Genomic DNA, 18,010 nt, shown 5'->3' with positions numbered 1-18,010 from the left:
AATTCATGATTTCAGGAACATTTTTCATGGTACTACGCAATCTTCAACAGTCGACAAAATGCATAACCGGTTATACTTCGAACACTCCCTTCCTAAGAAAGGAGAACGGATGAAAGGTAGCACGTCGGACTCTCACTCAGAGTGTACTCGAGTTCAAAACTCCTGTTGAACTTTTTTTTTATTTTTCGATCTCAACAACCAAATCGTAACGCATTGGTTGCGTTACGCGAAAATAAATCATGATTTATATTCATGGTGTATTTTCATAACATGAAAACACGCTGGATTCATGAAATCATGAATTATTTTCTCATTTCCGGGAACGGATTTTTACCCGTGCAGTTACCTGTTAGAACATGTCAAGTTTTGTAGGAATAGGAAAGAAGATGGAAATGGTATGAAAATGAAAGCGTTTTTTTTTCAGTTCTAGCGATTGCTAGAACTTGAAAAATATATGGAAAGATACACAGTAGAAAAAAAGGAACTGGTCTGGGATTGAACCCACGATCTCCTGCGCATGAGGGAGAAGTGGTAGCCATATGACTACCAAACCCAACAATTTCTTTTAAAATTCCTTTAGAAATTCCTCCAAATTATAATTCTTTCCGGAATTGTTCCTACAGGAGTTTTGTATTGTTTACTGAAGGAATAACCAGTCCTCAAGGACTTCCTGGAGGAAGTTCCGAGGGATTTTCTGAGAAAAATACAAAGGCCTACAAAGAGGTTCTCTGAAGGATGAATGTCCAAATTAATTCTTAGTGGGTTTTCTAAAAAGATTTTCGACTTTGGTAGTTTTTGCGGTAATAGTTTTATGGGTACATTTTCAGGTACAGCAAAATGTTCATTCAATTTTCTATTAATACAAAACTAAGTGGCCGAAATAATCCTTTGCCCTACTAGAATACGATTTCAAATCTTTGTTCAGTTCAGACAAATTTGACAGTATTATTTTCACTTCATAGTTGTTCGTTTGATAAAATTTCTAATTGCAGGATGCGCTATATTTGTATATACTCCAGGAAGTCCAGTGCCGCAAGTGGTGGCACCCCATGACACAATGCCATACTGGATACCACTTTGAACAGCGGGTCCACCGCTATCTCCGTCACACGAGTCAACTCCCATATCACCGGCACATATCATGCTAAAACAATGGATGTTTATTAAAGAGTGGTAAAAATTTATATCACAAAAGTTGACGCACTCGTCTGTTATCAGTCCATCCCACGTTGTGTTACAAGTTGCTTGGTTGACCACGGGGATCGTTACTTTTGCCAAATTGTCAGGAATTAAACCATCCGCGTTCTTTCCCCATCCAGTTACGGTAGCCTCCCCGGAAATCCATACTGTGCTTGCAATTGGTAAGACCGCACTTGTTGTTGCACTAAACGGAAATCTAACGCGGACTGTGGCAACATCCCTTGGATAATCCAGTGGGTTGTACTCCTCGTGGATGTGGTAGTAGTATACGGTATGGATAGTGCCTCCCTTTGACCGTGAGGAGCTTCCAGATCGTATCGATAGCTGAAAATAAGATTTATGGTTTTGAATTATTGAGGATCTTTAGGCATATATTCAATTAAAAAGACTTAGTATTCTAGAGAAAAGTCTGATGATAATATGTAATTCTATGCGTTGATATTGTTGTAACATACTTTTTTGTTATTAAGAGCAAATTAGTATTTTTTCTCATCGCTATTCTTACATCGGCATTGAGTGGCGCCCAGTCTAAGCAGTGTGCTGCAGTAAGGACCCATGAATCGGCTATTATCGAACCACCGCAAATCTGCCGACCTTGATACATTAGGGCGACTTGATATGGATATTCTTCGATGGTAGTCTCTTCCCCACCAACTATCCTATTGCTGTTATCGATTTCGATTGTCTTTAGATGGACCTCATTTGTTGCTCTGGATACGACATTCGCCAATGCCTGGGGAAGACGGTTCACTCGAGCCAACACCTCTTCAATAGTTAGCTCTGCCAATTAGGAAATAAATATTTCATTTGTAAACTATATATGTCTTTATGAATTCACTTACGCCTATTTCCTCTCACTAGCGATGCTAGACACAAAACCAGAAACACGGTATGCATGACGATTTCACAAATTATTCTGATAATCAGCAGGGAGAAAGACAACTTATTCGTTCGGCAGAGTTTCGTGGACTAAGATTAGGATGAGACCGACGAAATTATTTGTTCAAGATTAATTTCCAAGAAATAAATCGCCCATTGGCGCTCAATGGTTTAGTTTTTGAAACCCCCATCTAATGCGGTTATATTTGACTACATTTTTGATACAATACTATTAAATCCAAAATTGCTGATAACTGAATTTTGAATTTTTAAATTTGCAAACAGGTAACGAGCATGATTTCAGCTTTGTTCATGAGTTTCATCATTCGGTTATTGCCTTTATCACATGATCCAGCTAACGAAGAAAACCGAAGATGAAACTCGTATCTTTGGGAAGATCCGTAAGTACGTCAGACAAATATTGGTGATTTTCAAAACCACCCCCCCCCCTACGTCACGCTTTTTGTAACAAACCTCTAAAATTTTTGTTTGGACCGTCACGTTACTCTGAACCTCCCTCCCACTGGAGGCGTGATATACTTTGTGGATGGGCCCTTTGAGCGCTTGCAGTTTATTGATTTTTAACCACGAATCATGTGTATGTGTCTAATGTACAATGGCAACTTGTTACACTATTATTCTCGATCAATATAGAACATTATTCCAACCAAATTTAATCATTTTTTAATTTTTTTTTATTTGAAATAAAACGAATGAATTAATGTTTTTGTATATGTACAACTGAATGCTGATAATAATGGTGACTAGACAATTTATGATTGTCTCAGAATAAGACAAAATCCTAATTTTGGAATTGAATGGGTTGCAAAGAATTATTTAATTGCCCACAGATAAGGCACAACGTTAAGCAGGCAATTGAGTAGAGCGTCAATGTGCTGCACATGTTTCAGTCTACATTAGGGCGGAATCACTTTATACATCACTTGTATAAAGTGGCACAATATATTTGATTATGGGCCGTCTACAAATTATGTAATAGCTTTTGAGGGTATGAGCAATAATATTTTCTTGCGCTCCATGCAAAATATAACACCCAGGTTAATCCACCTAGCGTTGGTGGTGCCCTTCACGCGCATACGGATAGATTTCTATTCCATCACATTGCCACAGTGGGAATAAAAGGGCCCGTAACAGTACTTATTTAGATGCCGCTATTTTAGAGGTCCGGAAAAGACCCATTCTTATGTAAAAAAATCCAAGGAATCGATTGGTGATATTTTCACTGCAGACAAACCATAGGAAAGGGCCCATTTTACCCGATTTTCTCCAAAATACCCCATAAAAGCGAATTAATTAACGGAAAATCTTATTTGCCGCTCTCGGAGAGGACTCAAATATTAGGGTAAATGATATATTTTGGACATGTACATATTTTGGACAAGCCTGAGCTTCTTCGACCAATTTTAGATAATGTGTAGGAAAATTTTTATCGAAAGTATGATCATTGCATACTTTTACCTCAACTCTAGCGGCTCCTGATGAGAATTCACGAATCAACTATTATTTATCTTTAAAATTAGGAGAACTGTTCCGATCTCCATCTCACTGTACATATATCCATCTCATCGCTAAACAAAGAAATACAGCACCAAATTCGTCGCTTCTTTTTGTCAACATGCGTGCTCACTGCTGAAAAAATCACAAAAATAATAAACAAACCAAATTCCTTTCCATTGCTTTGCTTTTGATGGGATGGAAATAGGAGCTATGAGATGAAGTGGCGAACCGTTCCCCTATCTAAAATGTAAAGCTATCTACCTAAGTGCCTGCTGGACGCCAGTATGCAGGAGAACTTGCATTATAGGACTCTTCGTAACATGCACCTGAAACGCGTTTAAATTGGTTCAAACGGCAATCTTGAGGTCCTGCGGCCAAAGTTTGATTGTAATTTAGATTCTAACATATTCCAATTGCTTAACATGAACTTGAGACGGATGAAAAAGGAGTGACCAAAATGAAGTTATGTTTTTATTCATCAGACATTTATTGGTCACCCCATGTACAGTACATGGATGAACCATTAATTGCCAACTTTCAGGCTGTTTTCAATGATATCGATAAGATTGCGAAAAAATGTCAATTTCTGGTTTAATCTACGTCAGTTAAGCAAATAAATGCATTTAAATGAATGTGGATACGTGTAGGTAAGTCATACCATTGAGATCTGTAGGTGGCCATTTTTAAATTAGGAGAAAATTACTCTGTCCAAAATATATGCATTTTCCATGCCGAAATTATATATTTGATGTCCAAAAAGAAAATATTTCCGTTCGCAGTGTATCACAGTTTACACCTAGTAAACGTAATTTACTCAAAAATTGGGCAATGGAGACACAAGACTAATCATAGGTTATGAATTTGGATGAATCTAGTGGTTTTCAATTGTTTTATACTATTCAATCTCGATATATTTTCTAATGAATGTCCTGCGCTTGTCCAAGATACATCATTTACCCTACTAAAATGTTGATAGAATATTGGTGAAATGGATTGCATTGAATTCTGTGCGTGACATAACTCATAATTAGCCTATTTTGCCCGATTCTCCCCTAAACTCATGATTTAGGAAATAAAAGCTTCTGGAAAGTAATTTCTCGCGTTTAAAATTATCTTTGCTGATACAAATCTATTCAAGATACATGCAAACAGACATAATCTAAACGTTTCGTGATTGAAGATTTACGAAATGGATCATTTTGCCCGTTTTTTTTCTAGCTGATTTTATCGGATAACACTATGGGAATCCGGAGCTCCTATAAAAGCTCGTTTTTTGAAGTGATCCTATAGCCTTTCGGCACAACTTTGTTATATTATAAAGGCAATAATACGAAAATCTTTCATTTTTTACACATCTAAAGATGTCAATCATTTCATATTTTTTATCTGAAACCGAGTGTGAAACAAAGCATTATCTGTTGTGTAAAAGTTGGATATGTCATTCATGCCATTCATTAACATGCCTGTTCCCATATCAGTATTAAAGAAAATCGTATTTTGTATTTTTCCATCCAAAATCACATACAAACACAAAAAGTGTATTCCCACAAAAAGAGCCTTCATTGGAATCACTAACAAATTTAGTGAATGATTTACCAAATTCGAATATTTTTTTAACTTGAACTACACTACTCATCGAGTTAGCCGGTCCTTTCTGACGGATATCAACATAATTCAAACCGTATCAGTTATCAGCTGAAAGTGATCGTTACAAAATGTTGAACAGAGATATTGTGGAAGTCTACTTAAATTCTCAACACCGGAGAAAGCAAGTAGAGCAACTACTTATTGCAAGAGATTTAAGTAGTGAAGAAAGTGTATCGAGAGATGTGACAAATTGGATCAAACAGTTTACACGATGTTGGTAACAGAAGAAAATGCAAAACTGTGGGTTAATCCTAATCCTCAATCGGATAGCTTTTGTCATGCGAAGTCCATGACTTGGGGAAAGGAAACTGACACTCGTACCAAGAAAATATTTCATGAATTCTACTGTGAAGTGGAGGAAATCAACCAGCATCCTATCGTCGTTGACTGCATGGTATTTATAAAAATTTTTTGCGCCATTTACATATTCATATTATTTATTATTTATCTATAGTCTCATGGAAAACGTGTCCGAATCAAGGTCTGTGCATTCTATGCCATGATTGATGGTAAAGCGGCCAATGCGATCGTCAACAATCGTAATACCCACGTATGTCCCTTATGCGCTCCTGAAGCTGATCCACGTGTTGGACCGTCCTTTTTCATTCACGTTTGAATGTTGTGGAATGGATGATTCGAGTAGCGGCACAAAAACAGGGGTGACATTGCGCATCTCGAATCGAATCACTCGATTCGTACGTTTTTGCATTCGTTTCGAAAAAATTGCGGCATTATGTATTTCGTTCGACTTCATTCAGTTGCAGTACAAGATTTCGAATGGTGCTGTACTAGCTCAATCGAGTATATTCTGTCAAACGAAATGTAAACAGAGAGAATAAGACATAGCAGTTGTGCGCGGCAAGTGTTGAGAACAAATAAAAATGATTGCGAAATAAGCTTGATTGGTAATTTTTTGCTTTGAACTGTAGGATGTAGATTGGATATGGATTGAATCTTGAATTGGAATTGAATTTGGATTCTGTTAAGATTTGAATTCGAATTTTAATTGAATTTGGCTTGCATTCTGATTGAATTTGGATTGGATTTAAAATCGGATTTGGATTGGATTCGGATTAGCTATAGATTGGATTTGGGTTGGATTTGAATTGGATTTGGATTGAATTTGAAATGAGTTTGGATTTGGATTGGATTCGGATTGGATTTGGATATGGATTTAGTTTAGAATTGGATTGAATTTGGATTGGATTTGGATTTCGATTAGGATTGGATTTTTGTTGGAGTTGGATAAAATTTGAATCGTATTTGTATTGCATTTGAATTGGATCTGGATAGGACTTGGAACGGAGTTGAATAAGATTTGGATTGGATTTGGATTGAAATGGGAATGGATTTCGATTGGATTTGATTAAATTTGGATTGGATTAGAATTGGATTGGATTTAGATTGAATTTGGATTTGTATTGGATTTGGATTGGAGCTGGATTGGTGTTGGGTTGGATTTGGATTGGAGTTGGATTTGTATTGGATTGGATTGGATTTGGATTTGATTTGGATAAGATTGGATTTGGATTGGATTGGAATTAGATTGGATTTGGAATGGATTGAAATTAAATTGGATTTTAATAGGACTTGGAAATGGATTGGATTTGAATTAGATTTGGATTGAATCTAGAATGGATTTGGATTGGATTCGGAATGCATTTGGATTGGACTAGAATTCAATTTAAATCAGATTTGGATTGAATTTCGATTGAAATTGGATTTAGAATGAATTTATATGAAAACAAAACATATAAAAACTTAGTGGTAAATTGCTGTAGCTTCGAAATAGCGTTTGTTTAGTAATGAAATAACGGCGCCTGTAAGAGTAGAGATAAAGGATAATGTGGTAGATATTGTTAGCAATGACTGTTAGATAAAAATGTGTTGTTCGATTCTAGTATGAATATTGGATCTATTAGATTGTCGTACTATTTTTGAACCAGTATGATGATGGATGCGAATGTGTGTGTGTTAATTTTCGGATGCAAGCAAAGCGCGGACTACGCATCGTCTGTGACGACTGTGACGAGAGTATGAGTGTTGGTTTCTGTTGAACATGTATGAAGTTCGAATTCTACGATTGCAAAGAAAATTCATTCTGTTGGCTAACATTGAGCGGATCGCACGCACGGAGTTGGCGTTCTTGGTTACGACGCTTAGGATGATATTCAGGGCTTGGATGAATGAAGCAATGAAGATGAGGACCGATGCTTCAGCACCAGATATACTCCCGAGGAAGGTAGCTTCATGAGAGGACAGTTTCAAAGTGCTTAGTGAAGAATGCTTCCTCGCTATATATGGCACTGCTGTACGAAACAGTTGGAGAGTGAAATCAAGCACCCGCTTTTGCAGAGAATATTTAACTCTCTTGTCTCACTTCTACTGAGTTGCGCATTTCTGTTGGAATGAATGTGTAAAAGAGAGGTATATAACGCAGGCTATCTCTTTCCCGCTAATGTGGTTTTGTATTTACACAACACTCACTCGCATATGAAACACTGTCGATGAACGAAGGAAGCATCCCCATTTCACGCTTCCCTACTGAACGATGCCTCTTCGGTAGTACCCGGCTTGTGAAGATGCCACGTTCAAAACTCCCCTCTTTCAATGTATAAAACGAATGTTTTGTAATTGCCTCTTCCCTTGTTCGTGCAGTAAGCAACACGTCATCGAAGGAACATCAATCGGTGTACCGAAATTAAAACCTCACTGTGGGCTAAAAACGAAGCATTCGTTCGTTTTTGAACGAATTTTCCAAGGCCTGATGATATTTTATGTTTGTTTAAAGATTTTGTTTGTGCCTCATTGTATGGTGTCCTTAGTCCTATAGTCACCCGAATTTCAGTTGCTATTGGCCTCTGGTGACAACGACGATAGAGCTTGATCATATTGTGAGGCCATCAAGAACGTTGATGAATACCTACAGCCATTGACCATTCTCCCTTGATGAATATAATCTTTCACACATTTCTTAAACTTACAAAGCAGCCCTAGCCTTCCTCATCTCATCGCTTATGTCGATTTTGGAATCGCCGTCTGGCGCCATTTGACTGCCAAGAAGCTTCCAACCTTTTTTTACTAATTTCCCGACTACTATAAACCTGGAAGAGGTCGTCGTGTTCACATCCAACGATTTGGTTTTGTTTACGTTGATGACTAAGCCTGCCGACAAGGAATGTACGGCAAGGTCATCGAGCTTACTCTGCATATCATACCGCCGTTGAATTAGGACTGCAAGGTTTTCACCCAATTTGAAGTCGTCTAGCAGCTCGCGGTTTGCCACACTAACTACGACCCGGATGGCATCGAACAAGTTCCCCTTGTGCATCGCTCTACACTAGAGGGCCTGTTACTTTCCCTCGATTAGGTTGATGATTTTCTCGCAATCCATTTTGCGTATCATTGTGATTATTTGGTCGAAAAATTTCTCGTAGTCATTGAAACAAAATAAATATACTCTAGGAATCCGTTGCCCGATACATACACCGGATTATAGGTAGATCATGCCGAGATGGTGGTGGACCGGCTGGCACTTGGAAAAGTTGTTCGAATAGCTTGAACCACCTTTTCAGCTGGCCAATTGAGTCGATCAATAACTAACCAGTCGCGTCGTTCCCAGTCGTGAGATATCGTAGAGGCGACGAATGTCGCCAGTTGCTGTGGTTTTCTCATCTTCGGCAAGATATTCCGCCCACTCTCGCTTGCCCCATCGACATGAGTGCTTTACTTTATTTTGCAGAGTTGAATGTCGTTGACGGGCTTAGATTCCCGCTCCTTTGGTTTTTGTTCGCTATCGCGGTTTTGACTTCTCTTCATTATCCAATCTTCCTTCAGGCCTCATCGGTGATGCATAGTATTCTCTGGGTAATGTGCAAAAGTCTGGTAGCAAGCCTCGGTATAATCTACTGTATTGTCGTGTCTATATTTTCTGCTAAAAGGAATAAGTAAGTGAATGGTTTCATATTTTTTCCCGAAAAGCATAATAGTTGAATTTAAAAAAAAAATATCGCAAGTCTCAAGCCAATAAGCACTGATTATGAGAGAAGAGGGAAGATGTGTGGTATGAATTAGTCTATACCGTGGATCAGTGTATAGGAAAGTTCTTGCACACTCTGTGCATATAAGGTACAGCCTTTACTGCTGTCAGTCGTCAAGAGGATTCTAAAGTGCAAGGACATCAAGCTGTGTTGGGTGATTCTCGGTTGCAGTTCAAGCTACATAGCAGTCTCCGTGTTTATTATGCCGCCCGCTGGAGAGACATTTCATCTGCGTGAAGCATGTTGCCTGTTGGAAAGGCATCCTTCAGGGCATGAATTGGCAGTTAATTTATAAACAAGCAAATCGTGCTCAATGACTATAAAATCTATATTTTTTATTGAGCAGTTGAAACCGATTAAAACATTATGCCAATACGACATGTTTTATAAATTGAGATATAGTTACGACACAAATTATACAGTTTTATTATTAATTGCATATTATTCGGCAACTCGGCAGTACGTAAACCCTTTTTTTGTTAAATGTCTGGGCTGTGCATATGCACAGCACATGTTTCTAAATGGACAAATTGATATGAAATTTGCGAAAAAGAATCCATGTGTCTTGTAGGGACTCGAACCCTCAACCTCCTACTTTCTAGATAGGCGTGATAAACCCTACACAACAAGACCACTTGAAGGTCACGTTTGCGGAAAAGCCATCAGAATTCGAGTACCAACTTCAACCACAATTAGTTTTTTTTTTGCAAATAGAATATCTTTCGGATGTTTGATTTGTCCAATCTTCACATGTGCTTTACTGTTGTATATCCACTAGAGTGGGGCGCAATTGTATGGAAAAACGCATACTTCGTCGGATCAAGTGAGATCAAGGTTTTTCTGAATCGTTTCGGGACCCCAATCAACTGAGCAAAATATGGGCGCGATTGGTTGCGACCTCACATGCCGCATCGCGTTTTAAATTTACATGGGGATTAGTATGGGAAAACGTAGTTTTTTACATTTTTGCTATTAGCGGCTTCAATTTATCATCAATCACGTGACTCAATACGTTAGCATATAGTCTGGAAGATGCCGAAAGACTTTGCCAAAAAAGGTACGTAGCTGGAAGGTCTACAAAAAATGTTATTACGTTTCGAAAATTGATTGTTCAAACCATATGCAAGAAATCAATGTTTCTGCCAGCACTACCGGAAGACCTATGGTTATCAAAGGGCAAAACCCATCTTCCTTCTTGTCGGATTTTTTTCTTTGTGAAATGATTCCGGATAGCTCCCATTAGCTATAAAGCCCTATAAGATCAATTATTTTGAAATAACACTCAGTTAAATTATTGGTCTACGTAGTTCGGCAGTGCTGGCAGAATAAACGATTTTTTGCATACGGTTGGAACACTCAATCTTCGAAGCGTTATAACTTTTTTCGTGGACGTTCCAGCAACGTGCCTTCTTCAGCAAAGTTTTTCGGCATCCTTTGGGTTATACTTTAACGCAATGTGCCACTTGGTTTACGTTGAACTGAAACCTCTAGTAGTAGAAATGCAAAAATATACGTTCTCCCATACTAATTTCCAAACAAACTTCAAACGCGATGCGGAAAGCGAGGAAGCAACCAATCGGTCCCAAATTCTGCACAGTTGTTCAGGACCCAGAATGGCTTCGAAAAACCATTGATTTGAAAAAATGACCATGACGCCCCACTCTAATATCCACAGTCAAGCGAGTGCACATTGTTTATTAAACGAGAGGATCACACTCTATGCCCCCAACAACGAGTTGGGCGGATTTGTGCCAAAGGCTTGCTTGGCTAAAACATTTGATTAGTTTGATTACCCGCGACCGCATGCGTAGAGCAATCAAACTCATCAAATGCTTTAGCATTTATTATATTTATTCGAGTTTATGGCACAGATCCAATTTTGAGCTAAATAATTTAAAGCTAAAAAAGGATTCAATAATGCATTACTTTGATGTTTCCATGTGTTTTTGTTAAATGCACTTGGGTCATCTCTTGCGCGTTTTTTTATTTAACTCAACTATTTTTACGTAGATTTTGGATTATATACGTGTTTCGTCCAGGGGGGGACGACCCTACGTTGTGTGATTTTTTGATGTGGTTCTCCGGACGACGAATAAAGTTACAACTGGTTCAGACTGGACTATTACTGATTTATTGCCTCCGAGAGGCAGCGTGCCAGCTCGGAGGTTACTTTGAAGACACTGTACATTAGATGGGGAATCACCTTTTATAGGCGACTCTTAGTACGGAAAGACAATTATATCATATTACGGGACGTGTGCACAAACATTCAAATTTAAAATCTAGTTGGACTTACAGCACGCCAACTGCTACGCATATAACGCTAGCAGTTGGCGCGAGAACAGAAAACAAAAGTGACACAATATAAAAGAAGCACACACGCTGCACTGGCTTCAACAGCAGCTGCGACGGTGAGCGTAGTTCGTGATCGAACAATACGTTTTTACGCAGATTTTCACCATAGATTTTTCACGCGGTTTATCGAAATCGTCAAGAAATACGTGAAAACTGCAAAAAAAAAAAACAATTAAAGTTGAAGTCGTTTTTACGAGGATTTCGGGATAATTAGAGATTGCATATTGTCTGGAAATTATAAAAGTAGGTATACCAATGACATTCTTTTCTTAAAGATACAATAATGAAACATTTATACTCTTCCCGTAGAGTAATAAAAACAAATTTAATGAAAAACTTTTAGCAAGAAATGACTCTCGAACAAAATTCGAAAGCTATAAAGGTGACGAGTGATTTTCATTCGACTTGAGTCGTTTTTCAGTGTGCTATCGAGTCTCCATAATGCCAAAACATCTCGTTATTCTTGTACCTCCTCGAGAATACTCGAACGATGAACGATGAACGTTTTCGAGATCGAATCGAAAGCCGTAATGTCAAACATGTTCGACTCGACAGAATTACGTTCGAATCGAGATGCACAATGATGCCACCCCAGGTTACCGGTCATCCAGCTCAGGCAAATCATGTAGTGGTAGCCAAAGCTCGAGAAATTGCCAACGAATTGGAACACGCTTTCGGTATGAATATAAATAGACCGAAGATTGGAGGAAGCGGTAGCAGCAACAACGGTAATATGGCTCGCCGCCTTCTGGACGATCCGGTGCGGTTTTCGAAGATTTTGGGAGTAAATAGAAATCTAGTAGACAAAATTCGCCTAATAAGCTGCTTGGCTCTTTCATCATCAAAACTGGACGCGAAAAAGGTAGAAGATCTATACGAAGAAGTTGTGGCGCTATGTAGGGAGGAATTTCAATTCGTTAAACGCCTTCCACCAAGCCTGCACAAATACAGTCACTTACCGGAATTCATCAAACGATTGGTAAGTTATTTTTTATATGCCTTGTATTTCAAAAAGTGTACAAATGAATAAATAATTGCGTTCGTTTTCTATGTTTATGAAAATGAACGTATAGTACACACATATTATTGTTGATAAGTAATATTGAATAATACCAATAAACAAATAAATGTTCACTGGTCATAAGACACTTGATTGTAACTTTACAGATACGTATTTCGATCTCAGCAGTAAGACCGTCTTCGGTGTCTCGTACTTGACTCGACTCAAGTCACGACCTTACTGTTGAGGTCGAAATACGTATCTGTGAAGTTACGATCAAGTGGTGGAATTTAATAGGATAGTAGTCTTATGACAAAAGAAGACATTCCACTAAAAAGCTCTGAATAATTTTCTAATCAATTTTTTCCGCTCAGTTTCATTGATGAGCAATCGGGCGGACGATGTCACAAGCGATATAAACATACTAGAATGCATCTTGCCCGTAAAACGTCTCCGGAAGCCAATCTGATTGACATGATGCGAATGTCGTTGGCATGGTCAGATCCAAAGTTGGCCCATATCGATTTCCAATCGAACCGCACTGGGAAGAAGATGAAAATTAGCGACACGAATTTCTCGAGAAAGATGAGGTTCTACTTTGAAGAGTCTACACAAGAAAGCCTTACCGACGATACTTCGGAAACGGATTTCGACGAATCTTACGATTCAGAATCTCATCTGTGTTCACAGAATCCAGCGACGACGACGATGATCCAATCTAACACATCCAAATACAGTTTCTTTTGTGAAGGTCTGCAAGGGCCTAATTATGTGTTTTATTATTTATAGATGCCGAAACTGATCATATACACAGGATTCTGTTTTCACACGATTTTCCTTCGGTTGTATTTTTGATCGTGTGGCTACAACTTACAATCAAAATCTATGCAACATGTTCCTAAAATCCGAAATAATTAAAATGTACGGTACGGTATGGTTCAGTAAAGATTTTAGATAAGCGCAAAACTGAGAAAATGTAAATTGTGTAGAAACAGAATCCGATGTAGAACATTTTTGCATTTTCTTATGAAAAAACCCAACAAACAATTTAGGCTGAATAAGCATGTTTTTTTGGCTGAAGAAGCCTATTTTCAACTTAATAAGCGTTCTTTCAGCTTGCAATATTTGTTGGGAAGTCAGTTATCAGGAATTTTCTAAATTAATGGCTATAATAATCAAACAGCATTAATCAATTGTTCCTGATAACCTGATATTAGAATATATCTGTCTGCATGTATTTTGAATTGATTTGAACCAGCAAAGATCTTTTTAAACACGAGAAATTACTTTCCAGAAGCTTTTATTTCATGAGTTTAGGGGAGAATCGGGCAAAATAGGCTAATTATGAGTTATGTCACGCACAGAATTCAATGCAATCCATTTCACCAATATTCTATCAACATTTGAGTAATATTTGAGTACTTTTCGGGAGCGGTAAATAAGATTTTCCGTTGAATAATTCGTTTCTATGGTGTATTTTGGGGAAAATCGGGCAAAATAGACTATTTCGTAAATCTTTAATCACGAAACGATTAGATTATATCTGTCTGCATGTATTTTGAATGGATTTGCACCAGCAAAGATCATTTTAAACGCGAGAAATTACTTTCCAGAAGCTTTTATTTCCTAAATCATGAATTTAGGGGAGAATCGGGCAAAATAGGCTAATTTTGAGTTATGTCACGCACAGAATTCAATGCAATCCATTTCACCAATATTCTATCAACATTTGAGTAATATTTGAGTCCTCTCCGAGAGCGGCAAATAAGATTTTCCGTTCAATAATTCGTTTTTATGGTGTATTTTGGGGAAAATCGGGCAAAATGGGCCCTTTCCTATGGTTTGTCTGCAGTGAAAATATCACCAATCGATTCCTTGGATTTTTTACATAAGAATGGGTCTTTTCCGGACCTCTAAAATAGCGGCATCTAAATAAGTACTGTTACGGGCCCTTTTATTCCCACTGTGATTGTAGGCATTGTGGCCGTGCGCCTAGACCAGTGGTTCTCAGCCTTTTTCTTGAGAGGTACCCCGCGGAGCTTTCGCATTAATTGAGGTATCCCTTATTTTTCCGTGAATGAAAAGAAGCGTAACTTATAAGAGATATGAAAAATAGACCTTAAAACTAACGGAATATATGGCTCTCCGTGAAGTTGGCTCAAATTTTCATTATTCCGAGCAACTTCCCAGTACAAATTTAGTTTAAACATCCTACAGGACTTTTATGACTTTTGAGGGCATGCGAGCCTCTGGGAAGTAGGCTTTCGCGCCTTTTAGGAAGTTTCCAGAACTCTTGAAAGGAGACTTTCGAGCCTCTTGAAAAGAGGCTTCCGGGCATCTTGAACGGAGGCTTCCGGTCATTTTGAAAGGAAGCTTCCGGGCCTCTTGAAAGGAGGCTTCCGGTCATCTTGAAAGAAAGCTTCTAGGTATCTTAAATGGAGGGTTTCAAGCCTTTTTAAAGGAGATCTCATGAAAGGAGACTTCCAAGCTGTTTGAAAAGAGGGTTCCGAGGACCGTAAAAGAAGACTAACAATTTTCTTGCAATAAAGCTACTGATTTTTTCGAAAAAAAGCCTTCATGCCTCTCAAATGGTAGCTTCAACATTTTTGGGCTCTAGAGCATATTCTTGACATTTTTTTTTCAATCTTTCGTTTATTTTGGAGGCTCAATTGCCGTGAAGCGTTACGGAGCCGAAATCAAGTTCAACAATTCATTTCTTAAATCTTATACATAATGTTAGTTTTGGGGAACCGAAAGACTCGCGGTTTGGTCGAGGTTAGGGAATATAAAAATATAGTAGGAAAGGGAAGGAATCTAGGGTGCTTAAGTAATTAAGTTGTTGATGTTCACATAGTTGACATTCTTGGCGATGTTTCACATCTGTAACGGGACAAATTTTTTTTTGGGAGACAACAATGAGAGGAAGACATACGAAAGGGGTTAACGATAGACATTGAAATGGACAACAAGAGGAAGACATTCGATATGGGGTACGACAGACAAGGGGCTGGCAGTGTTGGTAAAATCGCTCATAAATATCAATCAATGAGCGCTCACGTGAGAACGAAATCGTTTGCGATTTTAAAAGAATGCATCACGCTTGAGTTTTTCATGCTAAAACGCATCATTTCACTCATTTTCCAAAAAATCGTTTTGGTTCAAATACACATTTGAAATCATTTTAGGGGCAATTATTGCTTATACATGGAAGAGCATCTATTATTTTATGCGACAAACGTAAATTCACTATTTTAACGAAGGAGAACAAAAAAAACCTACGATGATTTAAATTGATGAATCAACTCATCCATGAGTTTTTAGGTGCTGAGTTGGGGCGTTTCAACTCACGCTTGATTTGAATCGTCCATGAATATTGAGATTTTGAGTTTTTACCAACACTGATGGTCAGAATAAGATCACAATCGTACATCAGCAACTTTCACAAACTGGTGGACGAGGGACATGTATTCGAGATCAAGGCCCGCCAACACTTCTCTAATAGGCTTTGGTTGTTTTCCTCGGACCCGGAGATGTTCAGTTAATGCAGATCTGGGGCCGCGATTCTCCTCGCACGCCCACACGACATGATCAATGTCCTGATAATCCTCGCCGCAAACACAGAGATTGCTTTCCGAGAGCCCCACTCTGAAAAGATGTGCGTTTAAAGTGTAGTGATTGGACATTAGACGACACATGGTTCGAATGAAGTCTCGTCCTATATTCAATTTTTTGAACCATGGACGCTTCGACACCTGCGGGCGAATTGAATACAGCCATCTACCCAGCTCCCCATTTGTCCATTTCTGCTGCCAGCTGATCAAGGTTTCCTGAGGAGCTAATGTGAAAAATTCACCGAAGGTGATTTACCGATCGTAAATATCACCTTCCATAGCGCCCACCTTAGCCAAAGAGTCCGCTTTCTCATTTCCCGGGATCGAGCAATGAGAAGGGACCCAAGCCATGGTGATTGTAAATGACCGTTTTGATAAAGCACTCAAAGCTTTCTGTATCCCGGTTAAAAGATACGCTGAGTGCTTTACAGGGTTCACTGACCGAACAGCCTCCAGGGTACTTAGACTGTCGGTGAAGATAAAGAAGTGGTTGGGATGCAATATGCTCAAGTGAATAGTGTACAGCAGCTAGCTCAGCGGTATACACGGAACAAGGCTCTTTCAGCTTAAAGTAGGCGCTATGAAAAACGTTAAAAACACCGAAACCAGTGGAGTCATCCATTTTTGACCCGTCTGTAAAAAAGATTATCTCGTCGCTGGCATGCCCGTATTTGCTTGCAAATAATGACCTACGCACGAAGAAAGTCTGGTATTCCATGAACCTCCTGCTTCATGGCTGATTAAAAGTAACAGAGGAACTGCAAGAGTCTAAGAAGTTAGCACGATTGGTGTCAACTGAAGATGGGCTTACCTCCAGCGTCATATACCAGTGGTAAATACTCATGAATCGAGATTGAGGGTTTTGTTCGAGCAGCTTCTCGAAGTTATCAATGCCCAATGGATTGAGAACCTCACAGCGGATGAGGAACCGGAGCGATAATTCCGCGAAACGATCTGTCAGAGGCAGTACTCCCGCAAGTACTTCCAGACTCATCGTATGAGTCGAATTCATACAACCCAATGCGATATGGGTACAGCGGTACTGAATCCGTTGAAGCTTCAGCATGTGTGTTTTTGCCGCGGACTGGAAGCAGAAACTACCGTATTCGAGAGCCGACAGAATGGTTGTTCAGTACAACGTGATAAGATCTTCGGGATGCGCTCCCCACCAAGTTCCCGTTATCGTTCGCATGAAGTTGATTCTTTTCTGGCATTTTTGTGTCAGATACACAATGTGATTCCCAAAGGTACATTTCGAGTCGAACCAGACCCCGAGGTATTTATAAGACATGCTATGAGTGATTGCCTTACCCAACAGTTGGAGCGGGAACCTTGCCGGTTTATGTTTTTTTGAAAAGACAACCATCTCAGTTTTCTCCGGAGAGAATTCGATACCCAGCTTTAAGGCCCAAGTGACAAATGAAGTTGCCGAGTCACCATGGGAAAAACTCATACGCTTCTCTGTCAACAAACTGTACGAATAGTTGTTCAAAATTGGTGAAAGTCCACACTCGTGGAGTTTGTCGGATAAGACATCGACGCAAACTGAATCAAAAGCCCCCTTAATGTCCAAAAATACTGAGCCCATTTGCTCTTTTTAGCGAAGGTAAGCTGAATTTCTGAAGAAAGCAACGCAAGACAGTCGTTCGTTCCCTTACCCCTACGGAAACCAAATTGTGTATCTGACAACAAACCATTCGATTCAATTCACTCGTCTACCCGGAAGAGAATCATCTTCTCCAACAGCTTCCGAAGACAGG

General features: G+C 39.0%; 1 protein-coding gene across 1 annotated transcript; it reads right to left on the bottom strand.

Annotated features, from left to right (window-relative positions):
* Window positions 1–802: 802 nt before the first annotated feature.
* On the bottom strand, window positions 803–2,186 carry LOC134219717 (trypsin beta-like). The gene is made up of 4 exons (XM_062698552.1): window positions 2,043–2,186; window positions 1,706–1,980; window positions 1,205–1,524; window positions 803–1,144 (listed from the first exon to the last, which is right to left on the bottom strand). Exons 1-4 carry the CDS (start codon window positions 2,095–2,097, stop codon window positions 952–954), a joined length of 843 nt encoding a protein of 280 aa, XP_062554536.1. The 5' UTR covers window positions 2,098–2,186; the 3' UTR covers window positions 803–951.
* Window positions 2,187–18,010: the final 15,824 nt, after the last annotated feature.

The sequence above is a fragment of the Armigeres subalbatus genome, chromosome 3 (assembly GCF_024139115.2).
Source record: "Armigeres subalbatus isolate Guangzhou_Male chromosome 3, GZ_Asu_2, whole genome shotgun sequence".
NCBI classification, from domain to species: Eukaryota; Metazoa; Arthropoda; class Insecta; order Diptera; family Culicidae; genus Armigeres; species Armigeres subalbatus.
This window is presented reverse-complemented; position numbering and strand designations above follow the sequence as displayed.